The sequence below is a fragment of the Meriones unguiculatus genome, chromosome 8, assembly GCF_030254825.1.
Source record: "Meriones unguiculatus strain TT.TT164.6M chromosome 8, Bangor_MerUng_6.1, whole genome shotgun sequence".
NCBI classification, from domain to species: Eukaryota; Metazoa; Chordata; class Mammalia; order Rodentia; family Muridae; genus Meriones; species Meriones unguiculatus.
The window spans coordinates 119,280,604-119,307,997 of record NC_083356.1 but is presented as its reverse complement, the minus strand read 5'-3'; the positions used below and the strand labels follow the sequence as shown (position 1 = coordinate 119,307,997).

Genomic DNA, 27,394 nt, shown 5'->3' with positions numbered 1-27,394 from the left:
AGGAAGCTGGAGGCAGGAGCTGATGCTGAGGGCATGAAGAGGTGCTGCTCACTGGCTTGCTTCCCATGGCTTGCTCAGCCTGATTTCTTATAGAACCCAGGACCACCAGCCCAGGGATGGCCCCACCCACAATGGACTGGGCCTCTTCTCCCCTTTCATCTCTACTGAAATTACCCACCTGGTCATGCACATTATCCTCTTCTTTAGAACGTTTACATATTAATCAGTTATTTTAAATTGTGAAACAGTAACATCTATAGGACATTTAAGGCTGGTTTCAATTATTGCTTTTTCCTTTATTGTTTTTCCTGGTCTTTTATGTTTCATAATTTTCTATTGAAAAAAAAAAACAAAACACCCTGTAGGGAACAGCACAAGCTGAAACACTTTTCATATGCCTTAAGCAGAGTAAATGTTTTATGTTTTTTACACACTTGTGTATGTGTGCGCACGTGTGTGCACCATGGCACATATGTGGAGTCAGAGGACAGCTGTAGGAATTGGTTCACTCCTTCCACCTTTAGGTGGATTCTGGATTTTGAAGCCACTGAACCCCCTTACAAGTGCCAAAGCCTTTGCCTTTTCTGGGAGTTTAGGAGGGTTGAGGCCGTTGAGCTGGATGCTGGCCTGGAGGATGTGTATAATTCAGGGACAGGGTGCTTAGCACTCTACACTGCAAAGCAGGGAGCAGTGACAGAGTTCTATCCGAGATTTCGTTTAGGATGTGGTTTGGATTATTAACAATGTCCATTCATTTGTGCACTGATGTTTTTCCTTTTCACTATGACTATCAACTCAGCCTGTTCTGGCATCACTCATAGAAACATGTCACTTTTTGATGGTAAACAGCAGTTGGAAGGAGAACTACCGTGTTGTTCTCACCGAGCTTCAACCCCAGTCACGTAGCTCTGGGTTCAGAGTTTAGCTTTTTCAACCTCCTTCACAGCACTAAAGACACTACTGTGAACCAACAAATCCCTGGGCCTCACACAGGCTAGGCACGTGTGCTATCACTACCTCCCCAGACTAATTTCCACCCACCGCAACGTTCTGCCCTCCGCAATGAATTTTCTCAGCGTCCTAAAGCCTTACACATTTACTCACATGAGGCAGAAGGGGCCGACCCTACCGCTGTCTCTGTGGTGAACAACATGACTTGAGGGATGTTTCCCATCTTCACCTCCGTGGGTTCTTACCCTCCTGCTGGAATTGAAGAGAAGGGGGACACAGGATCCCCACTTTGCCGCGTTCATGTATTTCAGAGCAGCCAGCTTATACTCGGCTTTACTAATCTACCACAAGCACAGAGGAGGTCCTCTCCCCTCATCCAGCTTCCCTACCCCAGGAGAGCTTCCACGCCACAGCTCACGGCCTCACACTCAAAGTCAGTCAGGCTCTGTCACTTCCAGCTGTCACAGCCCAGGACATACGCTCAAAGTCCTTATAACTTCTTCTAAAAGGTTTTTTGTTTACAGCAAAGTACATTTGATCAGCAACAATGATACATTTTAGAATTATACTATACAGTGGGAAAAAAACAGTGTTTTCAAACCCATAACATACTGATTTTTGAGATTTGGAGAGAAGAAATCAGTATTCCCAGAAATTCTCAGAAATAAAAAATTATGATTATTTAAAATATACTTCTAACAAATTTCATACCATTTAAATAACTAATATTTATATAGATAAAATATAGTAAGTTTGATAATCTTTACAAAAAATGCAGCCTCGAATATTGAAATGATGAAAACTATAAAATTCAGATCTCAGCCAGGTGGCAGTGGTGGTGGCACACACCTTTACTCCCAGCATTTAGGAGGCAGAGGCAGGCAGATCTCTGAGTTTAAGGACAGCCTGATCTACAGGACAAGTATCAGGCTAGCCAGGGCTACACAGAGAAACCCTTTCTTGAAAAACCAAGAAATAAAATAAAATTCAGGTCTCCCAGTAAGGTAACAATCTCCTCATAGAATCCCATGTAGACACTGCCCACTAAATGATTTGTTGAGCAGTGAAAGTTAAGTGTGATTTTTTTTTTAAAAAAGACAAACCACATACTAATGAGTTCACATACTTACATGTAACACAACATTCTCTGCGTCTCTCTCCCTCACCCATTCCATCTCTGCTCAGGAGGCCTAGCTATGGTCTATCTGCATCTACCTATCTGGCGTCCGTCTACATTTCCTTGTTCTAAAAGCTGTATTTCCTAAGAAATTAACTCCTATGTGTCTGAAATATAAAAATCTTACTACAAGCAACCAAGGGAAGACATGAAACGGTTAAAGATGACATAGTTACTGCCATTCCCTATATTTCTATCCTCAAAATCATCATTGCTGTAGCTCTACTATTTTGATATCAGCAGCACAAACTTTCCAGTTCCATGAATAAAAAAATTTAGTATGCTGTCTTCATCCACTGAGCACTCTAAAATAGAAAACTGTCCTGCAGAACTCAAGTCTCAGGGACAGATGCACTGATTAGAGGCTGCACAGCACAACTCGGGCTGTCTCCAGGGCCTTCCGAGCAGATGCTGCGTCTCATGACTCATCCAGCCACTGCACTGTGTCCACTATGTTAGACCGCCACATCAAAGCAACCCAGGAGCCAGCAAGAAATCTTACATTTCGCTCATGTAAATAATAATGCTTCCATTTGAATTTAAATTGTCTTGAGAAAGAATAACAAGTCTTACTTGCAAGTACTTTCTTGTTCTTTAATCGCTGAAGGCATGTAATTTCTAGACAGGATCAGTGCTGCAGCTGGGACACAACAGCAGATACACTAACAAATGGCCTTATTCTGAATTAACCTTTCACAGTCTATTACAATAAAAGCTAAACACTGACAGTCTTAAGGCTTTTTACAAAGTACAAGATAAATTTACATTAACTAAGCAATTTTCTTCAATTATTTCTAAAACCTGTTTATTGAAATAATTATCTGAAGAAAATACCTGTAAATTTAAATAATGGTAATATACTAAGGTTGTTAACAATTCAAATATATTATAACTTGAATTTTAAAACAACAGGTTAAGGGAGAAATTCAGATACAAAATGACATTGGTCAAGTCTCTACCCATCTAGACTGCGGGGTAAAGTTAATGTTGGTGTGAGTATAAAAGAAGTTAGCTAACAGTCTAAACATTTATTCCAGTATCAGTCTTCAACCTTAATCGAATAGTGATACTCTGTTCTTCCCAACAAGGGAAAATAACTGCAGCACATTTTAGCAGGAGTTTGAAAATACCATTAAAATGATAGTGAATGTTTAAAATAGTAAACTCATCGGAAATCAAATTGTGCAATTGGCAGATATTTCACATATGTGGGTTTATAATCAAGTACTAATATATATTGAAAATCAACTTTAAAATTAGAAAACTATAATTATACATACACGCACATGCCACGGTTTTACTTGCTACCAAAATCAGGGAATTTTTAAATGAAATTGTCATGTTAAATAGCAGTCAATAGCTGTATGCATTTAGTAAAAAATTTGGTTCAAGGCAAAAAATAAAAAATAGCTCTATATTTCTATTTAGTGATTGGCAATTCAGATTATTTAAGCGTGTGATACTTTAATCGTATAAAACAAAGCTGATGTCACAAATACAAAAGAACTTTTTCCAAAACAAGCGTAAGTCATGTCTGTGCATCCACTGATGACTGACAAGTGATTAGCACTTTGCTCAAATGTATACACTATGCACATAAAACAACAGGTGGCCATAACAATAGAGCATAAAGAGAAGCTTTTGTCACTTCATAATCAACAATTTTATAATATGATTTGTCAGAATATCTGCTGTAATCTTTATACAATGAGACATTTCATGAACAGAGAAATACAGTATTCTTAACTTAAAAAAAAATAAAGCTTGAGCAGACAAACTAGGGTAAAAATTGGGATAGCACTGTTTGGATGAGATAGTGTGCTGACATACTGCCAGTACCTCAACGTCTTGCCAAATAATCCAAGCCACATAGTCAATTAAAACAAATTCATAAAAGATAGGCATAGTGACCATATAGAATGATAGCCCTAATTAAAGCATCCAGAAGTAAAAGAATTAGAAGTCTGAAGCCTGCTTAACTATGTAGTAAATTCAAGGCCAACGTGGGCTCCATAAGACACTGTCTAAAAAACCAAAAATCTGTCCTCGTTAACTAGTATCTGTGTACTGTTACTGGTGCTGGCCAAAACTTTCTAACTGAAGCAAACGAAGGTACTGGGCAGATAGAGTGGTAGCTAAAGTACTTGCTGTACGACCATGGGGACCTGAGTTCAGATTCTCAGCAACCACATAAGCTCTAAGAGGACATGGAAGCCTAGCTATCCAAGCATTCTGCAGGCAGAGATACGATTCCCAGAGCAAGCTGGCTAGGAGACTTCATGAATAGTTAGGTAAGCTGTGGGCTCAAGTAAGAGACCCTGCCTCAACATGCATGATAAAGAATGTTCAAAGAAGACATTCCACATCACCCTTTAGCCCCGACATAAACATGGGGATATATGCATGCCCTCCTGTACATGCTCATATACATAGAACATGCATTTTCATATGTGCATGCATGACACACACAGAGACACGTTAAAGCAACAACAACAAACCAAGACCATCATACACATTGTCCAGCTAGAAGACCTGCCTACTGAAATTCGGGTTTGAGCAGCAGCAACTGAAAGGGAAAGAAGTGCAGCTCATCACTCACGGACCAGCAGGACCAGAAGGGCCTGGGGGTGCCAAGGGAACTACCAAGGAAAGATTTACAACCACCCTTCTCCCGTGTGCTGGAACCCCCAAAACACTAAGGCTGTTAAGGACCTCTCCCCACACAGCCCCTTCAGCCCACCAGAAGCAGAGGCATCTGAGAACTCCATCTTTCAACTCAGTGCAGGTATGCTAGCAACTCACTCCATAGGCACCCGACTTCTTGTTCTCTAGTGTTTGATTTCCATGCCTACATGCTCTCATGATGGTTTTGCTCCTGTCTGTATTCCGCTGGGTTAGGTTTTAAGACTGCTTGTTTCCACATCTAGTTTACTAAGGCATTCTTCAGCTACTCTTATTCCTGTCTTCCTCTTTCTCTCATCTTTATTCACTCCCCGTTTTTACTTCTTAATGATATTACATACCTTTAGCAACCTCAAAATCATGTTCCCTAACAGTATCCCAACTTTCCCTGCCCAGTGACTTTACTTTTCTTTTTCTTTTCAGAGTCAATCTAATACGTAACTCTTATTTTACCTATCATATTTCTTCCACATACCTCATCTTACCAACTAAAATCTCAATCTACTCCATAGTACTGTTGGTGATTTGTCCCAACAGTTACTGAAGTCAAGAGGACGCTATAATTACTGGCTACTGGAGACACCTGCAGCTGGTAATGCCAAGCAGTGTGGTTGTTCTTGCAGTTAGTGTCATCATTGCTGTGGAAGAACTACACTTAGCACACAAAGACGAGCTGAAGGCATCCATGTAAACTTTACAAAAAGGACAGGTGATAAGGAAGTTGAACTTACATTCACTCAAGTAAGTATTACAAAGACTGCACTGATTTTCAAAACCAAGCCTGTTTCGATACTGACATTTTTAACTTAACAAATAACAGAGTTCTGACAACTAAAAAAAAAAATGTGGTTCAAAATTTGATGCTTGAAGATCAAGAGATTCTCCTGGACCTTAGAAACTGCACTCACATCCCTAGTTAATTTCAACTCATTAATGATACAAAAGTTACAAAGGAACCCCTACAGTTGTCTATTTTGGGCACAGAACAGAAAATGAGGCCTCAAAGTTACGTCAGAAAAAATATTCAAGAAAAAGTAAAAATGCTCCAATCACCTAAAATAGATATAAGACCACCAAGGATACATCCAAACAATTAGGCTGCGAATAGCTAGTAGACTAAACAGTTTCATACAGCAGTGCAATGCAAAGCAGAAGGAACTGTTTCTGCTATAGTATTTTCCACAGAAAAAAGAGGTCGGGTATTAGAATGTTTTGTATATGCAGATATTCCAGAACTACTGCATAATTATTTAGTCCATTGAGCTATACTGAAGAAACAAAGAAAACATATGGGGTTTGGTCAAATTATTTGCTGAAGTCTAATATTAAATTAATTTAATAAATATTGTTGAAAAAGATAATTACAGAACCCAAGATGGGGGGGACTCCATTATTTTAGAATATAATCAAAGTCAACTTTATATTGGCAATTTGTGTCTAGGCAAAAATGTGTGATTCATTTAAAACTTCTAAATGACGGGCTTATGAAGGGGGACAGTTGGGCTCTTGAAAACAGAAATTTATGTTCATGGTAATTAAAGGTGATTTACTAACATATAAACACCTAACTTCACCTAAGGGGGTGGGGCAGCTGAATGAAGGCATTTTTACGTTCTCATTTAGCAGTTCAATAAAGCTGGAGTGCCTCGAGGGCTCTAACTCCAAATAAACTGAAAAGGCATCTAAAAACTGGAGCCCCACCTTCCGCTCTTTTTAGCCAAGTGCACACAACAAAACTAAGGGAGCTCTCTGGAACCGTGTTGTTAAAGCTCTAACTAAACAATTGTGACACACAAAACTCAAACAGATACAGGGGACGAATAACAGAAAACAGAAAGAAGACACATCTGCCATCAATAATACTGGAGGGAAGGATAAGGGCCTTTATTTCTCCTTGCCAAAAATTCTAACCATTTGCATAGAAACCATCTTTAAACTGATCTTAGTTCTGTGTTCATAAAAACTAGGTTGACCAGCTTAAGAAGGGGAAAAAAAAACAAGAGAGAAGTATACTTAGTAAATGTTTACAATCCTAAATGGAGAGGAAAGAGGGAAGTGTTTTCTAAGGATTAAGACTGCATACTCAGAATCAAAAAGAAATAGCATCAAAATTCCAAGGTATAGGCAGGTAGGTGGTGGTGGCTCACACCTTTGGGAGCATTTGCCAGCCTGGTCTACATAATGAGTTCCAAGAAAGATAGATGGATGGATGGATGGATGGATGGATGGATGGATGGATAGATAGATATAGGCAGACAGACAGCTAGACAGACAGACAGACAGATAGATAGATATAGGCAGACAGACAGACAGATTGATAAATAGATAGAATCCCATGGCACAACTAGCAGTTATTTTAAAATCTGAAATGCTATCTTTCCTAAAATAGACTCTATGAAATCAACACTGAACATAAAATTAAAAAGAGTAAATTACTGGGCAAAAAGAGGTCTTGAGCTTATTTTATAATTATTAAAAGAGAATAAAAGTAATGCATTTCTGTGTAGCAAAACTAGCATACTTTACATTTGCAAGGGGCACCCAGCATTACACTGTCACTGCAGACCTCTGTGATATACATAACACTGAGAGACAGTGGAGAGGCGCCTGCTGCTGAGAGAAGGCGCATAAAGCAACCAAATGTTCATCCATGAGCTGATCGGCTCATAGATGTCTGACTGCACACACAAGTCAAGAAAGTTAAAAGTTAACATCGAATCAAAACAATGTCTAAGACATAAGTATTGAATTAGGAAGGGTCTACTACATATAAACCTACATTTCTATCCCCACTCCCTACCATCTTCCTTCTCTCACAAAAAGAACATGAATTTTTTTACTGGCTTTCAAACCTGTGTCATGCATACCTCTCAAATTAGCTACAACACAGTACACAGCAAATGTCTTTGCTATTCATGGCTTTCATTCTCCCATCTCAAAACAGTCTTTTTTAGAGCTTTGGAAAATGAGGATAATAGTAATGTTTCAGAACACTGATAAATGAGCAGTACTAAAAATCTGTAGAAAAATCAGGGAACTTCTCATCAACTTTCCACTCAAGTCTGAATTACGAAACCCACTCCCTCCCTTCTTCCTCCCTATTTCCTTTCCTCTTTTCCTTCCTTTCTCCTTCTCTCCTTTCCTTCCCTTTCTCCCTCTCTTCTTTCCTTCCTTTCTTCCTTCCTTTCTTGAGGCCTCCAAGCTGGACTGCTGAAATGTTAACTGTTCACTCTTGTCTCAGTCTTCTTCCATCAAGTATCTTTACATTCCTTTACATGCTTATGAGGCTATGCACTTTCCCAAATAAAATAATGTATCTATTACTTTAAAATATAAGTATATTCTTTAATCTTGATATTCATATAACCTAATGCAGTTTATCCCTGTAACTTATTTTGATATTCTATATCATTAATTTTACGTGGCACTGATCAATTTGACACTTATTATATAGGCAGGTTTTCTGTGTTTTCCTTTTTTTTGTGTGTGTGTGTGTGTATGTGTGTGCGCGCACATGTGATGGTCTATAGGCCCCTCACCTGCTCCATGCACTGCGGGCGGAGATCAGAATGGACACTCTGTGCTTCCTCTCTCGCCCTCTACTTCGTGTGTTTGTATGTGTGTGGGGTGCATGTAACTGCTGGTGTGTGCATATTGTGTATGCTGGTGCACACATGTGCACACGTGGAAGACAGAAGTTCCAGTGGGTATTTTTCCTCAATCACGCTCCACTTTTTACTTTTTAGAAAGAGTCTCTCAGAAAACCTGAAGTTCATTGACTCCTGTAGATTAGTCAGAAGGCCAATGCGCTTCAGGTATCCTCTGAAAGACATTGAAAAGGGAAATCAAAGAAGATGGAAAGATATCTTATGCTTCTGGATTGACAGAATTAATATTGCAAAAAAAATTGGCTATACTACCAAAATTAATCTACCTAGCAAAACTCTGATATCATATTTCACAGATTTAGAAAAACAACTCAAGAATTCACATGGAACCACAAAAGACCGTGAATAACCAAAGGTAAGAACACTGCTAGAGGGGCTGAAGAGATGGCTCAGGGTAAGAGCACTGGCTGTTCTTCCAAAGATCCTGAGTTCAATTCCCAGCAACTACATTGTGGTTCATAACCATCTAAGATGATGCCCTCTTCTGGTGTGCAGGCATACATACAGGCAAAATGCTATATAAATAATAAATAAATGAATCTTAAAAAAAAAAAAAAGTACACTGCTAGAGATATTACAATACCTGGCCTAATTATTCCTGAAAACTTCAGTGACAAAGATAGCCTGGGACTGGTATAAAAATGGACAGTTAGGAAAATGGAACAGGCTAGAGGATCCAGAAATGAAACAACAAAAAAGTTATGCCCTCATAATTTTGACAAAGGAAACAAATACAGACCCTGGATAAGGACAGCCTGTTCAACAAATAGTGCTGGAAAAGCTTGATTTCTTTCACCCTGTACAACAATCAATTCAAAATGAATCAAAGATCTTGATTTAAAACCTAAAATGCTAAAACTTTTAGAAGAAATCTACAGGGAATTCTCTTCAAGACCCTGTGGTCGGCAAGAACTCCCTGAGCAGAACGTGGAGCCCAAACCCAGCAACAATCAACAGATGGGATTACAGGAAAATAAAGTTTCTACACAGTAGGAACTGGAGAGGTAGCTCGGTGGTTAAGAGCCTGGATTGCATGAAGAAACTGGGGCAGGGATTAGCCAACTAAGAGTTTTAGATTATGACCCTAGAGCCAATATGACATTGTACCTTCCAATCATTGCAAACACACACAGGACACACACACACACACATTCTCAACTACACATACACACTATATACAGTGGAGCAATGTATTTATTAACTAACTGGCCATTAAAGAAAGTTTCCCAATAAGTGCTTTATTAGGAAGCAGGAGAGGATGCTGACAGCTCGACCGGAAGAATGCTTGTCTAGCACCCGAAATCCAGCACAACATACATCAGGAGTAGTGGTAAATGTCTGTAATCTCAGCATTCAGCAGGTAGGGAAAGAAGGATCAGTTCAAGGTCACATTTGCCTCTACAGTGAGATCAAAGCTAGCCTGGGCTATATGACAGGCTGTCTTAAAAAAAGAACAAGCCAGGCACAGTGGTGCATGCTTGCGATACCAGCACTCTGGAAGACAGAGGCAGGAGGATCTCTGTGAGTTTGAGGCCAGCCTGGTCTACAAAGTGAGTCCAGGACAGCCACGGCTATACAAGAAACCCTGTCTCAAAAAACAAAAACAAAACAAAAATAAAGCCAGGAAGCTAGTAAGTACCATTACGTATAAAAGTTAAAAAGAAAAATCATAAATTATATAAGAACAATGTTTATCAATGTATATTCTACTATTATATATTTAAAACCTGTTTTATGTATTTTTCAAAAGTTAATGTTAGAAAGTTAAAACTCTCCTAGGAATGGAAAAGGAGCCTGGGCCTATCTGATAGAGCTTTAAATGTGTGTTCTATATCCCTCACTTACTAACCCTTCTGCTAAGTCTACTGCTTTGAGAAATACCAGGTGTACAACAAAAGAAGATAGCTGTGATAAAAACATTCATTAGCAACATCTGCAATTTTTAAAGTTCCACATAATAAATAAATAAATAAATAAATAAATAAATAAATAAATAAATAAATAGGAAGCTATTCTGTAACCCAAGAACAATGATGTAGTAGTTAAATAATGATGAAGCATGAAGTAAACCAGTTTCAAAAAAAGAAAATACTGTATGATCCATTGACTTAAGATACATATGAACAGTCAAATTCAGCCTGGCAGTGGTGGCACAAGCCTTTAATCCCAGCACTCAGGAGGCAGAGACAAGAGGATATCTGAGTTGGAAGCCAGCCTGGGCTACAGAGTAAGTTCCAGGACAGCCGGGGCTACACAGAGAAACCCTGTCTCAAAAAGAAAAAAAAAAAAAAACCAATCAAACAAATGGAAAATGGTGGTTGTTAGGAACTGGTGGGGAGGGAATAAGAGCACTCTGCAGTGCAGTTTAACCGTTGTGCAGTTTCACTCTGAGATTAAGAAGTCCCTTCAAAGGGCTAGAGAGCTGGCTCACTGGTCAGAGCACTTGCTGCTCTTGCAGAGGACAAGGTTGGTTCCTAGCACCCACATGGAGGCTCAAAAGCATCTGCACTCCAGGTCTAGAAGATCTGCTACCCTCTTGTGATCTCTGTGGCCAACACACAGTGCACATACATATATGCAAAACACCTACATACATAAACAATAAATGTTTGGGGCTGGAGAGAGCTCAGCAATTGAAAGCGCGTATTGCTCTTGCAGAGAAGCTGGGTTTTATTCCCAGCACTGGCATGAAGTTTACAAAGACATATAGCTAGACATCTGGGGAATCTAGTGCGGTCTTCCGACCTCCATGGGAACCAGTCGTCCACACAGTGCACACGTACAATGTGAACAAAACATGTATTCTTAAAAATCTAAAAGAAAGCATAAGCATGAACATTTTTTAAGGTCTCCAAAAATGCATAGTGATATTGGCTATCCAACGACTGTAATATTCTTAATACATACACCGAACTTTACACATAACAATGATTAGAACATCAAATGTTATGCACATTAACATAATTTTTAATATTTAAAAAGAGAATTGACATTTAAAAATCAACATTCACACATGCGCACAGTGGCACACGCCTTTAATCCCAGCATTCAGGAGACAGAGGTAGGCAGATCTCCGAGAAGTCAAGACCAGCCTGGTCTACACAGCGAGTCTCAAGCCAGTCAGCGCTACATAGTAAGACAATATCTCAAAAGATATTTAAAATAAAATGAAACCTATATTCACAAAAAAGCAGCATTATGAAAAGTTTGCATGTGCTAAAGACATCTCATATATCAACTGCAAAGTAGTGATGCAGGTAGCACAGCACTGCTGTTATACTTTACATGGAAAATTATGGTTCAGAAACACAGATTATAGTTTTATAACTATCAGTGGGAGCCAAAAGTCACATACAGTTTGATTCTAAAACACATAGGTAGGCCGACGGCGTCAGGGCATGATAGGGTCAGTGTGGTAGGACTATCATGCAGAGGGTTAGGATTTGATCCCATCATCACATACACACTCATGCACACATGCTCGTGCACACATGCAACCCACACATACACACAAACATCACACTATGTTCATTCAAACTATTTTATCCTTAAATAAAAAACTTTGCTGTGTTAAACTAACATGATCATGTTTTTTCTTTTCTATTCTATTCTTTTCTATTCATCATATAAATGACTTCTCCTGAAACTAGGACAGGCCTCAGTGAGCTCTTAAGCAGTTACACCTACAGAGCTACTTCAGAACTACTCTGCATATCACTTGTATTTTTGATTCAAAGTGAATGAAGGCTTTGGTAATTTTTTTTAATTTTAAAAAGCTGCCTCAGTTCATATAAATAAGTAACCTGAAAAGGCATTTTGGATAATTAGCTTCAAAAGATTTAAAAATAAACAAACTGGCACAAACAGATGTTCCCAACAATACATCTTCCACAAGCATAAGAAATATTTATTTTATTTTCAAAAGCAGTTTCATCTACTAACTTATTCTTTGTAATATGAATTTCCAGTGTTTTTTATAAATACCGGAAACTCTCCTTTGCTGGGGCAGAACACCGGTGTAGACAACAGTTTTACACATGCTGGGCAAATTCTCTACCATAGAGCTATACCGCCATCCCCCAAGAGGCTTCTGTATGTGCTAAGATTTACTTTACTTTAATTATGTGTATCTGTGTGTGTATCTGTGTGTGGGTTTGCACACGTGCAAAGGGGCCACTGGAGGTCAGAGGTGTCAGATCACCTAGAGTTGCAGGTGGGCCTAAGCAGCCTGATGTAGCTCTAGGAAGCAAACTGTGTCTCCCGGGGATGAGCACATGCTCTCAACTGCTGAATCATCTCTCCAGACCCCTAAAATGAGTTTTTAATAACCCAGGATCTTCTTTAGTGATGACGGGTAAAGTAAACTGACAGTAAATGAAAAGTTAACGTGTATGTTGATGTTTGTGAGGGGCCTATGAGGAGGCCAATGTGTGTGAAAGCCAGAAGCTGACATCAGATGTCTTCTTCAATCATCTCCACCGTATTTTTTGAGACACGGTCTCCCCCTGAACCTAAAGTTCACTGATGGGCTTGAGTGACTGGCCAGAGAGCCCGGCCCCAAGAGATATGTCTGTTCCCACACCCCCAGCACAGGGCTCACAGGTTCACACCATCTCCCTGGACCCATAAAAATCTTTCTACTGACTTTCTACCTGATAGAATCACCAAATCTCATGTGCTTTTTGTGGATCTCTCTTACGTATGCATGTTTATAGGTATGTGTGCCACATGTGTGAAGGTGCCTGTGAAAGCCAAAGGAAGGCTCCAGGTCCTCTACAGCTGGATAACGGAAGTTCTTAGCCACCTGAGATGAGTGCTGTGAACATCCCTCCCGCCCCCCCTGTCCTCTGCAAGAACAGAAGCACAACTAACTTCTGAGCCATCTCTCCAGCCTAAACTGTCTGTGATTCAGTAGCACAAGTGACATGAAACAAAAGAGTAGATCTAGACAGGACTTAAAGACTCATAAAACATTGTAATTAGCCCAAATCTCCCAAGTTTTTGTTCCAGGGACCCGACACTGGCAGTGAATGGAGACAGAGTATCAAGGGTTTCAACGTTATTGGAGAGCTGTCTTCAGCATCTCAACTTCAAAGTAGAAGAGTAAAATCCCTTGCAAGAACCTCTGCCACTTATATATAAATTTATATAATAAGGCCTTGTGCAGAGCTCTTAATAAGCATGCACAATTCTGGGTTCAACCCAGCACAATTAAAAAAAAAAAGTCAAAATGCCTTTCTAATCCCAAGTCAGGTCTCTAATTCAGAATAAGGGATAACATTCGACCAGACTATAGCATCAAGGCATACTCTTGCTATGGGGGAAACAACAGGAACATTAAGGTTAGAAACCAAAAACCCAACTCAAGATTTATCCTGCAAAGCACAGCTACCCTCTATAAACTGCTCATTTCCGCTGGGCCAATACAGGAAAACACACACATCTGTCTTAATAAACAAACAACCGTACTTACGCGTTAGATGAAAAATCCCATCACAGGCACTAATGTGAGATAAAAAGGCATTCCCCAAGCCCTGTCCATTGTGAGCTCCTTTCACAAGGCCAGCAATATCCACCACGTTTAGGAAAGCAGGGATCTTGCTGAAATACAAGAGATAATTTTATTATAAGAACCTGCTTATCAATCAAATGAATTCTCCAAGCATTTCAAATAAACTAACTAATTTGCTTCTTGAAACAAGGTCTGGAAAGTACATAATAAGCTGATAAATTAAACGCCCCCAAATAAACAAACTTTTTATACATTGTAACATCTTTCTATTACTCCTTTACATTGTTATTAATGCATATGAGGGGAACATGTGCCACAACTCAGTAGTGGCAGTCAGAGGACAAACTGCCAAGAGTCTGTCCTCTCCTTGCACCATCTGGGTCCTTGAGACCGAACTTAGATTCAGGTCACTGGGCTTGATGGTAGCCTCCTTCACCCGCTGAGCCATCTCACAGTCCCTCTATTGTGTGTGCACGTGGGTGTGAGAGTCCAGATGTGGGTGAAAGCGTGTGTGTGTGTGCGCCCGCTGAGCCATCTCACAGTCCCTCTATTGTGTGTGCACGTGGGTGTGAGAGTCCAGATGTGGGTGAAAGCGTGTGTGTGTGTGCGCGCACAGGAACACGTGCAGGGAGGTGATTTCAAGGGCGGGTGCGCACAAAGTGAACACGGGGAGCCCTCCTCACTCACCATCTATCTCCCACTCACTGAGACAGGTCTCTCGAAGAGCTAACAACTCAAAACCCAGTCTGCTGGCCAGCTTCCTCCAGATCCCGTCTCCGCCTTCAGCACGCTGCATTTGCACGAGTGCTGGAGATCCAAACTCCAGTTCACACTTGGGTGGCCAACACTTCAGTCACTGAGCCACCTGCCATGTCCCTTTTTCTGTGCATGTGTATGTGAGCATGCACATGCATTTCTGAGCGTCCACGTGTGCATGTGGACCATGGAAGGGAGAGGTCAATCTCAGGGATTGGTCCTCAACTATCATCCCCCTTGGCTTTTGAGAAAGAGTTTCTCACATGATCTGAAGCCTGCCAAGTAGGCAAGGCTAGTGACCAGCCAGACCCAGAAATCCATCTGTGCCACGCACTGCTGGGATTATAGGTGCACCCCCATTCTGCCCAGCTTTTTTTTTTTAATGTAGGTTTTGGAGACTGAACTTGGGTATTGATGCAAGCATCTTACCCACTGAGTCATCTTCGCAGGCCACACTGAGACTTTCTTACCTAGGAAAATGAGGGAGGAAACTATTTCTGAAATTAAAACCCCTATCAGTAATCTCACTAACAGTTCTGTTGGCACATGGGCATAAGAAGAACCAAAACCAAGCAGGTGGCTAGATGTTTAGGATTCAGCAGAATCTAGGGTCAAAAACAGAAACCTGGTATTTATTAGCACTTCCAGAGTGAATAAAACTGTTTTGTGAATCAACATAGTAGATAATGAAGTTAGTGAAAAGCTGAAAAGAGAACTAAACTCTCAGTAGTAAGAGGCAAATAATAAATACACTGTATATGCACATAGTACTATAGGTAATAAAAAAAAAAAACAACAGTTTCAATGTGTATTGTTAATCTAGAAATTTATTTTTTACCTATGTATTTTACCTTTAATTAGACAAAATGAACCTTATTAAGAAAGTAAGATAACTCATTGTAGGGCAGGGAGACAGAAAGCAGATACAGCAAGGAGTGAAAGCCCCTTCTCCCTGTACTACGACAGAACAAGAATACGGACATTGAGCACACAGCTATGGCCTGTGCTGTATGCTGAGTATATGCACATAAACACAGGATGTGTGTTTTTCCTAGAGTATTAATAACTTTCTGTATTTATTTCTGGACGTGTATTACAGGCCACCGGCTCTCTAATACTGCCCAGCACCGTAGAGTCCATGCTGGCCTTCTCCTTATCCATATTTGCCCTGCTTTTCCCCAACACTGAGAGGCCTGGCTCCTGTGACCCTCAGTATAGCCACAGGTTTGCTGAATCCCTCTTTGCAACAATTCTCTTGACTCTGTCAGGTTACTGCTGAATTTGCAGACCCTCCTGTCTGGCCCTGCCGCTGTGCAGCTGTGCTCCTGGCAACAGGCAGCCTTGTCGAAGCCTAGCTCCCACCATGCTGCTGTGTCTCCCCACTGAATTCCCGCCTTGTATAAAATAAAAATAAACACTGATTAGAGGCTCTCCTGGCAACAGAGACACTGAAAGGAAGCCGATGCTCTGAAGTTTGTAAGGCCAAAATACTACTTGTATGGATGGAAAAAGCAGTGGCTGAGAAGACACTTAGAACCAGCTGTGGTGGTGCAATCGCTTAGTCCCAGTGCTCAGGAGGCAGAGGCAGGCAGAGCTCTGCGGGTTTGAGGCCAGCCTGGTCTACAAAATGAATTCCACGTCAGTGGGGCTGCAAAGTAAGACCCTGTCTCAAAACAAAACCGATCGGGAACAGTATTATGTACTGTAGGTTCTATAAGCTCACACTGGACCGATGACAGAGGAAAAGTATTCACAAGAAACCACACCTGTAACGAGCAGGCAGATTTTTTCTTGTCATTATTCCCTAACAATATAGTACAGTTATTTATATAAAATTTAAATGAGTTGTCTAAGTAAACTAGAAATGATGTGAAATACTTAAGAGGTGGTCCAAAGGCTATGTGCATTTGAGGTGAGCAACTTTTGCCACCTCTAGGGTCTAAGAACTAATCCCCGAGTCAGGACAACTGTACAGTACAAATCACCCGCACCGGCTGGAATGCTGCACGCCCATAAATGCCAGCACTGTAATCCCAAAAGGAGGCAAGAGGCCTAAGGTTCAAGGTCAGCCTGGGCTACCGAGTTAGACCTCATGTCAATAAACAAGTAAAACAAACAAAAATTGTCTAAAAATTCCACTACCCAGAAATAACTGTCAATAAATTTGAGATCAGCATAACATACCTTTTCCTATTATAACACATGCATATCCTTAGAATATTATGAGCTTATATAACATAAGCTAATTTCTCCCTCTAGTTCACAATCTCTGAAAAAATAACTGCATAACAAAGACTTCTTTCTTCCTTTTTTCTTCATTGCTTTTATAATCATCCAAAGTAATGCTATATTAAAAAAAAACTTGATTCTGAACATATCAAATATACATATTTACCTAATCTATGAGCAAATAAATAGTGGCATAATCTATGTCTTACCTGGCTGGCTTGTGGTACTGGCAAAGGAAGTCAAACCTCTCATCTGGCACAGGCACTCGACTCTCGTTAGGATCAATAGTGCAGAAAGGAAAGTTTTCTGCTGAAGCCTGGCTATTGGTTAACACATTGAAGAAGGTGGACTTCCTAAAAGAGAAAAGCACTTTCAGTCAATTCTTAAATTGGTAAGAAAACACATCTGACACAAACCAGCGCTCAATATTTAAAAGGACAAATCTGGGAAGGGAGAAGAAACATTTTTACTAACACAAAATATCATATTTGATATGTAATTTATAATTTTATAATTAAGTTATATTCCCTATTCCAGTCTAATTTGGAAGTTGAATAGAACGTCTCCAAAGAACCTTTGATATAGAAGTAGCTTGGGTTTGTATGTCATGAGACATATTCTTTTCACAATGTACCCCATAATGCCAGCATCATTTCACCCGTATCTTACATAACTTTCTCTAAGAAGGCACACTGAAAGCTAGTGCAACTGGTCAAAAGCATCCCAAACTGAGGAGTGGCTGCTGTTTGTCTCCAAAGAAACAGGAGGTACGAATTCACACTACCTTCTAACTGTTGCCACACCAGGTTTACTGGGAAGCCTCAGACTATGGATTATAAAAGTAAAAATGTAAATTTTAACTACATGAGTTAAGAGAAAAAGTGCATTCATATGGAATAAACTGAGTAATTTTCCAATTGCCTGATTCATATCAAGCGATATGTACTCAGGTGATGAAACCAGCCACAGAACAGCAGCCATGCTTTTAAATGTGCCAAAAAGCAGAGTAAAATCTGAAACAAAATGGGACTTTTAAGGCTGTGCTTATTTGCTTGCGACTGCCGTCGAGACCTCACTGCTGTGACCTCCCTTGCTACAGACCGAGATCACAAGGAATTTAAAGCGAGAATTACGGCGCTACAATGTGTTTTGGACTTGAGGAAGTGGCTAAGGATGTCGGTAATTATGAGGCCAGCACTTACAGACCCTGGTTAGACGTGATCATGTAAAAATGTTTGCATATGGGCTAAATTTGATAAAAAAAAAATACTCAAAAAGTATAATAGTTGTGTTACTGTGGTGGAATTAAAGAAAATTATTTTTTTCTCCCCACCTCCCCAAAAAAAATTTAAGGTAAAACTGTCTCTTCGAATGAGGTCTAATTAGCTTATTCATCAGGGGAGAAAAATCATACTTAACCACAGCACATGTGATTAAACTTTTAACCAATGAACCAGTCCTTTTTTTATTTAATTCTGAGAGCCCTATAAAAATGGGATGAAAAAAAAAGGTAACAATCAAAGCTTACCTTAGTGCTACTAGTGAGAAGTATGTTTTAACAAGACACTGAAGTGCACCTACCCATCAGACTTCAAATACTGTGCTTACATCACATTCAGACAAAACATTTCAGAGTCAAGTAGAAATGTGTGCTAAAATAGGCACAAATCACGGTGGCAGGAACACCGCTGGTCCACTCAGTGGCCTTCGAATGCCTGCGTATGTTCCGTTACAGAGAGTAAAAGTGGGCATTATCAGGCCTCTTTCAAGATCTGCCAATATATAAGCCCACGTTTTAAACATACTCAGATCTATGGCATAAAGTCAGGTTTTAGAGACGTGGGCTAGATTCCGTGCTCGACTAACAAACCATAACTAATGGTGACTGCTGTAGGATTTATAGTGGCAGACCTGTTCCTACATGGGCCCGGCGCTACAGAATGGCAAGGCCTTCCTTCGGGCAGCAGGGGTACATGTGCAGAATGGCCACGGTGTACAAAACCTGGCAACTGCAGCTTCCTCTCCCTGAACGGTTACAGCCTGAGACCCCTCTCCCTCTGTGCTGCAGTTCCAGATTGCGACACTAGTAGGTGTAGCCCCAGTCTGTGGCAGACAGCTTGCAGAGGCTCATACTTGCACACAGCCCCCATTCTCCAGCGACTCCTCCAAAGCTTGAGCCAGACCCAGCTTCTCTCTCTCCTTCCTATGGACCTTCTTAGCCCTCCCTTCTAGCTCGCCCTGCTCCTCTGTGCCAGCCACCTACATGTAGAAGCAATTCTACCTGGGATCCCCAGTAGCCACACACCTGACCTGGACTCAGATCAGTGTCTAGCTCAGCCATCATCAGAAAAGCTTCCTCCTGCAGATGGGACAAACACTGCACACTATAGGGCCACAGACCTTCCGACTCAGTCTTAACGGGGATACTGCCATCAAATCTCTCCCTTCAGGGCTAAGGAGGAAAAACTTAAGAGCCAAGGGGATGGAGGACACCAAGGAAACAGTACCTCCTAGAAGACAGAACTGCCACACCAGAACGCCCAGAGGCTGTGGCAGCAGGCAAGGGCCTGCAAGGTCCAAGCAGGTGGTTTCCCTGTGCTGGCAGGAAGTAGACCTGAGCCCCACCCCTAACCCAGAAGCCCTCTCCAAGTGCCAACCACACAAGCAAAGAGTTTTCTCCAATGGAGTCTCACGAGGCAGAAAAACACTTAAGGGAGGCTAACACAAAGCAAACTCAATGACATTCAGGGAGATTTTTGTCTCATAACACTTTATGTGGGCATTTTCTAACCTTACCAGTCTCTTGCTTATATATGGTTTCCAATTCTGTGTTTGTGTGTCTCAGCATGGATATGTTTATGTGCTTTTTCTTTTTTTTTTTTTGCCTGTTAATTCTCTAAAGAGAGAGATAAAGCACAGAGCTGGATGGGTGGGGGAGGTGGGGAGGATCTTGGAAGAGTTATGAAAAGGAAAATATAGGATCAAAATAGATTGCATGAAGAAAATTTCAATTTTTAAAAAAAAGTGGAAATCAATTACGGCAAAAACCCTACATCAACTTTTGGCTTCCACATGTACACATGTATTCATATGTGTATGCAAGAGAGAGAGAGTTAAAATATGGATTTCCTAACCTTCCTTGCAACTAACTTCTGACTACATTTTGGCAAAGGGATGATAACACAAGTATAGTACTACAGTTTAAAGAAAAATGCAGGTAAATTATTTGGTCCTTTGACGCTTTGGGTAACCAGCTGTCTGGAATCCATAGCAGCCTAGGCCATAGGAAAAGGCTACAATCCTCAGAACTGATGAGCTATGAGCTGGTAAGAACACAGATTCCCTAAGTCTAGCATTAAGAAGGGCCATTAGGACTACAGCAACCACTATGGCTGCAAAATACATGTTATTTTACTGTGTGCAAAACACACAATAAACTCTTTAGGCCAAGGTTATCTGAATATTCTAATGTCCATAACTCGGCCTGATGCCACACAAGATCTAGCCCTGACACAAGTCTAAAACATAGTTTCCCCCAAGAGCTTCTATCTAAGCCTTACATTCACAATAATACAAAAGGCAATTAACAAAGGACCACTGTGGTAAGAAACAGAATTAGAAACTAAATCTCGATCCTCTTAGCCTGATACAGTTTCTTCTTCATTAAAAGTAGCATTAAAACATGTCTCTTTATCACAAAGCTTACATACAGCTATCAAAGGGGGGAAATTATCCCATTCACAAATAATTACTGTCTTCCACAAATAATTATTGGGTGTTCGCTATGTTACTAACACCAGTCTAGGCACTTAGAAATATGTCAATAAACAGGAACAAACCAATCCCTTCCTTTTTGGAGTTGAAAGTCTAATCGAGGATGCCAAATAGCTAATTCAAGTAGAAAACACTCAGAACAGAGACGTGCATATAGTAACTGTTCAATAAATACCACATTAGCTTTCTGGGCAAAGGGACTTATTCCTATATAGAGTCCCAGCATTCAGTAGGCTCAGGAAAGAAGATGCCTGGGAACCCAAGGACAGCTTGGGCTGCCTGGTAAACTCTAAGTCAGCATGGGCTACAGAACGAGACTTGTCACAAATGATACAAGACACCAGCGAGGCACAGTGGTATATGCCATTAATCCCAGCACTCAGGAGGCAGACACAGGAAGATCTCTGTGAGTTTGAGGTCAGCCTGGTCTACAGAGTGAATTCCAGGACATCCAGAGCTACACAGTGTCTCGAAAACAAACAAAAATTACAAAATTGAGCTTAGCTATAAATGTGACCTCTTGGCTTCCAGTAATTAGCTTTCCAGACACATACTAAAAAAGCAAGTTTTCTTAACTCTTTAATATCAAGATATTCTTTAGGTGTTTTCTGTCCTGGATAGTTTTATGCCAACTTGACCCAAGCTGAAGAAGGGGGGACCTCAACTGAGAAACTGCCTGTCTAAGATTAACTGTAAGCAAGCCTGCAGGGCATTTTCTTAATGAGTGGCTCATGAGGATAGGCCCAGCTCACTGTGGGTGAGCCACCCTTGGGTAGGTCTTCCTGGGTTCTAGAAGAAAGCAGGCTAAACAAGTCATGGATGGCAAGCCAGTAAGCAGCACTCCTGCATGGCCTCTGCCTCAGCAACTTGAGCAACTTGAGTTCCCACCTAGCTTGAGTCCCCGCGTTAGCTTCTTGCCATGGACTATGATTCAGAATATGTAAGCCAAAAAAAAACCCAAACCCTTTCTTCCATAAGTTGCTTCTGGCTGTGGTGCTGCATCAAAGCAGCAGTAACTAGGCCAATTTCTAAACTGAATGTCCTTATTTTCTTTTCCTTTTTTTTTTTTTTGTTTTGTTTTTACTTAGAAAAATCATTTATTTCTGCTCCTTTCATACATCATGTTGTCTAGGAAATGGTCTCCTATGTGTCTGAAGTTGCAGAGTACCACACACACCATTTAAAGATAAAGCACTGCTGCAGGAACTGACCAGTCGTCCAAATATCTCAGCTCTCGAAATACACTTCCCGATTTGCATTAACATTAGCTTCTGAAAATCAGAAATATCATATCCAAAAAATGATGAGGGGACTGTAAAAAAATATTCTACTCATTACCAAAGTTTTAGAAGTGGGGTATGTTTTCTTTAAGAAATAAAAAACTAAGAGGAAAATGCCACTTGACATAGCTGGTAGACTGGAAGAGATCATCAGGAAAATACTGTAACGAACATGTCTCTGATAGCATGAATTCCAGTCCTAGCTTTAATATGTTTGCTAGGGTGTCACTCACTGCTGCTTTTATGCTGCCTTTCATTCTTTTCCACATTGCACACAGGAGTGGTTCAGCCTTCAAAGCTTTATTAATGGGAGCAGACCAGGATCCACTGATTTCTCCTTAAGAGGCACTAGCCCATCAGGTAGCCCGGCAATTTCAATCTCATGAATACTCTAGCCATGAGAAACTCAGGAGGACACAGACGAAGCCAATGAAAAGAAGAAGAAATCTATTGAGTTTTGGAATATTTGATGCATTGGATCGGTTTCATAATCCTAAACCTCCCATTGTAAACAAAAAGCTAGACGCAAGTCCTTCCATAATATACTGTCCATTTACTCTGTAAGCCAAGAAAGCTACTGGTCTCTGATGCTCATGTTCATTGTCATTGAGCCAACACTTGGATAATAATCTATGATAACACCATAAATTATTCCTCCGGTGATGAGGAAGTAAGACACTACCACCAAGGCGTACATCGTCAGGGCTAACGGCATGTGCACCCAAGGCGGCTTCTTCAGCTTCAAGGCGGCTTCTTCAGCTTCAAGTTAGGGCATGCGAGCACTAAAAACGGGACTCCATGCAGACTCTCCATGCCGGCAGCTGTAGGGCCGGCCCTCTGGCCTCCAGCCTCCCGCCGAATGTCCTTATTTTCAACCAGTGATCCATCCTTCAGAAACCAACCCTGGACCTCCAATCTATTTCTTGTAAACCTATCCAGCGCTAGGTGGAGCTAAGTAGACTTCCTTGGCCAGGAATTTAAATAACAGGATAGGTATCAAGAGATAAGAATCACCCAGTTCACGTAGTGGACTTGACCTTCTGAAATCTAGCTGTCCACTCCTTCAATTCTTCTATTGTCTTTTTGCCTTGCTTAAAATAGTCAAGATTTGTGTTTCATACAGCGAACACTACCTGAGACAGTTAAATAAAAAGAACATTCTTTAAAAAGGAACTTTACAACCAAACACAATTGCCCACACTAAATAAACTATCACTTTAAAATAAATAAATTTTCATGCAAGCTGTGAATTAAATCTTCAGGAGCTCCTTATCAAAACTTAGTAAATTCAAGCCAGCAAGATGGCTGAGCACACAGAGGTGCCTACCACCAAGCCTGATGACCTGACTCAATCCCTAAGCCCCATGGTAGAAGACCCAACTTCCACAGGTCACCTCTCATTTCCAGGATTTGTGTCATTAGGCACAAACAAAATTTAAAAAATGTAATTAAAAATTTCTAAGTTACATTTCACTGTATGTAAAACATACCTCAACAGAGCTGAAGAGGAGGACTATCTTGAAGTTGAAAGCAAAAATTCCTATTTACACTATAAATAAAAATCTTTTAGGTTATTTTCACAGATGCTAATTATTATACTCTATACCACACCCCAAAAGAAAACTTACATAAAAAACACTTAAGATCTTAAAATGGCCCTTTTCAGTTAGTCCTGTTTGAAGTCAAGATGCTCTGACAGCACTGATTCCAAAGAGATGAATGCTAATATCTAAAAACCTTCTTACTGGTGCAGAAAAATTCTCTGCAAACATTATAATTGATCTTGCTTTCAAATGTATTGACAGTATCCTACAATACCTGGCTTAATTACTTGTTTTGCTATATTTCAACTCTATATTTATTATCATTTTACAAATAGACTCTGGTACAGCAAATATAACCCACTCTAGGAGAAACTAAACTTAGGACAACCACATAGCTTGTGTTTTACATTACAAGACTCTAAGAACTGGAGTGGTTGAGCAAGCTCCATTCACTGAGGACTCTCTAACAGAAGCTCTGAAGAGCACAGAGAACAATGTGGTTGTTCTATTTGCCACTGATCTAAAGACCTAAGGCACATCCTAAAATGCCCTGGTGATCTTCATGAACCCATGCTGTGTCTATTACCCTGATCACGTGTGTGTACGTGTTTCTTTTGAGAAAAGATCTCTCCGTAACCCAAGCTGGACTCAACCTCACAGTATTGCTCTTGTATTAGCCTCTCAGGTGCAGGATGAAGAAGTGACCCACATCCCTGGCTAAAGTAGGTGACATAACGAAAAGAGCAGACACTGACCATTTAAGTTACATGTGCAAAGAGCTGTGTGATAAAGCCCACATATATCTGCTATCGTTGCCTTATGTTCGAATATATGGTCCATATATTTGTTAAAGTATCTGTCATGTCTTAAAGACATGACAAAGTTCAATACTCTGTTCTTATAATTCCCAAGTTCAAACACTTTGTTGTTTATACATGTATATAGCATGCATTTGCCTGTTCAAGTGTGTAGAGACTCAGGCAGCCTGCTGCTGGGTTCAGACGCCTTCCTCGACTGCCTGCCACCTTATTTCCTGAGGCAGTGTCTGAACCCAGCACTCACGATGTTCCATAGACTGGCAGCATGCTCTGTGGAGTCCCTGTACCTCACCATTTCCACAGAATGGCCAGGCAGCATGCTCTGTGGAGTCCCTGTACCTCACCATTTCCACAGAATGGCCAGGCAGCGTGCTCTGTGGAGTGTCTGTACCTCACCATTTCCACAGAATGGCTAGGCAGCTTGCTCTGTGGAGTCCCTGTACCTCACCATTTCCACTGACTGGCCAGGCAGCGTGCTCTGTGGAGTCCCTGTCTCGGCCTTCAAACATGCAGTAACAAAAGCCCTTTACCCACCTTCCAACAGCATATTCAAAGTAGTCACCTCTTTCTCCAACAGAGAGTCACCTACCAGGCAACCTCATCATCTCTCAAGAGCTTTATAAAGAGGTTTTAAAACTATTTCCTAAATTGTTCTACTCCAAGGCTCCTGGTGACGGCCTAGGTAGGAAGTATAATTCCAAGCTCGCACAATACTATGCTTCTCCCAACCTTTCAAGCAAATGGAGCTGATTTGACTCATTAATATTTTAACTCTCACTACTTCTTCCTCTACGTTTAACAAAACAATGTAAACAACTTGGTTCAATATGTGCCAAAAAAAAGAAACAAACCAAAAACCTAAAATTAAATAAATAAAGCACATGTTAAAGCCTAGTTTTGTAACAATGTTCTAGCCCTTTTACTTCAGTGTGAATTCTTACTGCCTTGTGACTTTCTATTTCTACAACAGGACCCAAAAGTTTATAAAATAAAAATGAGAAAAGTCCCAATTTTATCTTTACTTACCCAACATTTGGCAATCCAACAATACCAATTTTCAGTGAGGTTCCAAATCTTCCAATAATTGGGGGTGGTTTAATTCCATCTCCTCCTTTTTTGGGGGGCATCTAAAATGTCAAAATGAACTTTTAAAACTACATGTACAAACAAAACACATTTCTCTATATAGAATATATTACTGGGTAATAGAAAATAAAGCATACTGTACATATCAGTCCACAACTAAAATTGAAAGAGCGAACCCCTCCCATTCTGTTTTCAACGTGGAGGGGGGAGCTCTTTAAACAGAGCTGATTCTAAAATCTGTCCAAGAGCCACTTCTGAGGAGTTCTGAGGCAACAGGACTCAAAGCCTAGTTCCAGCCTTCCATGTTGGCCGCTGACGGCCACCTTCTTAACCTGTCACAGTGTATGAAGGAAGCAGGGGCAGAGACGCAAGGCAAGAAAGCCCATTCCGGGAACACCAGCATCCCTCCATCACCTGGGACCTGCCCTTTCACCTTTCTCCACAACTCAAATGTCCATCACACTGATGGCCACCAACAGGCCCAGAGGTCCTTCTAAAACAGACCTTTTCACCTTTGACACCGTGGGTAAGGCTAATCAGGCCTTATAAACCCACATTCCACACACACTGGACACTTCGAAGGCGCTCACCTCACTTCTTTTTAAAATCCAACCCAGACCTTTCACGTATACTAAAAACAAGTGCTCTACCAATACGATACACAGCCCCAATTCAAATACTTTCAACCTTCCTTTTGACTGACAAGTCCAAACTTTGTCTTTTCCTTGCTCGTTCTGGCTCCAAGATCCACGATGCAAAACTGATCCCACTTTAACACTGCAATAGGAACCGACGAGAAACAGCAAGCATTCGTCTTAGAAGCTGGAAACTAAAACTGCCCCTGCCTTCTGGCTGGCTCTTACCTCCTAGAGCCACGCTGATCTCCTCTCCCCTCCCCCTCCAGAAGTGATATTCCAACCTGTAATTCCAGACCGAGAGGCCAAGGATTTCCCTTTTTAGGGTCTTGACACCTGTTCCGGGCCAAACTCCAGGCCTCCAATGAACAGCTGCATGGGGAGGGCCCGTCCAGACTTGTGGCCTACAAGGGGCGGACCGGCGGACCAGCAGAGCTGGACCCCTGCACAACTCCTTACCCCTCCTGACCGGGCCCTGACGTCCCGCCCTGAGGCAAGGCTTTCCCCAGACCGCGGCGAGGGCCGATCTCGTGGCCGCGCGGCCTAGTCCGAGGGCGCCTCATTCATCCACACGCTCCATGCTGTCCGCTGCCCTCAGCCCATCCCCGCGGCCGAGTTCCGGCCTGACGCCAGCCTCGGAGCCACTGTCCCGGGCGCCCGTGGGCTCCCCGTGGGAACTCACCGTGCACCAGGCTAACGATCGCACGGGGTCCGGGGCTGCAAAACCCGGTGTCGCCGGCAGCCGGAGGTGGGGAGGAAGGCGGAGAGAGCGCAGGCCCAGCCCTCCGCCGAGCAGCACGCACGACAGCAAAGGCGACGGAACAGGCGGGCCGGGGCGGCACCTGTGCGCAGGCCACGCCCCCCACAGGGTCACACCCATTGGCCCGGATGCCGGGGGGCCCGGTGGGCGGGGCCTGCGAGGGGGCGGGCGCTTAGCAGAGCCAAGCTTCCGCGTCTCCACACGTGGGCTTCGGTGGAGCCTCCGGTTTTCCTTCCGCTCCAGTGATCAGGCTCGGGTCTCCCGCTCCTTCTCCTTTGACCCTGACTGACCGCAGCGGGATCTGCCTTCCGCCTCCCCTTTACAGTAACTTCCTTCAGACGGGCTGAGGAGGAGAGGCCAGGAAACTTTCTTCAAGGGAAACTGGACCGAGGAAAACTTAGGATCCGAGACACCCCTAGCAGCCACAGAAGTACAGAAAGTATTTAAAGAGTCACCGCCTCAGCCCCTACTGCCGCATGCGAACGTCCCTTTCCTCAGCGTGGTTAAGAACAGAGGCCTCGG

The 27,394-nt window shown here is 41.7% G+C and overlaps 1 protein-coding gene and 1 pseudogene across 1 annotated transcript in view; both read right to left on the bottom strand.

Moving 5' to 3' along the window:
* Positions 1-26,957, bottom strand: part of Ola1 (Obg like ATPase 1) — a 112,903-nt gene extending 85,946 nt beyond the window's left edge. Inside the window, exons 1-4 of the mRNA XM_021654851.2 lie at positions 26,795-26,957; positions 25,418-25,518; positions 17,185-17,328; positions 13,952-14,079 (exon numbers count right to left, since the gene is read on the bottom strand). Of these exons, the coding sequence (XP_021510526.1) occupies positions 13,952-14,079; positions 17,185-17,328; positions 25,418-25,518 (373 nt within the window). The 5' untranslated portion in view covers positions 26,795-26,957. The remainder of the gene's footprint in view (positions 1-13,951; positions 14,080-17,184; positions 17,329-25,417; positions 25,519-26,794) is intronic.
* LOC132656069 (oligosaccharyltransferase complex subunit OSTC-like) lies at positions 19,840-23,232 on the bottom strand (annotated as a pseudogene).
* Positions 26,958-27,394: the final 437 nt, after the last annotated feature.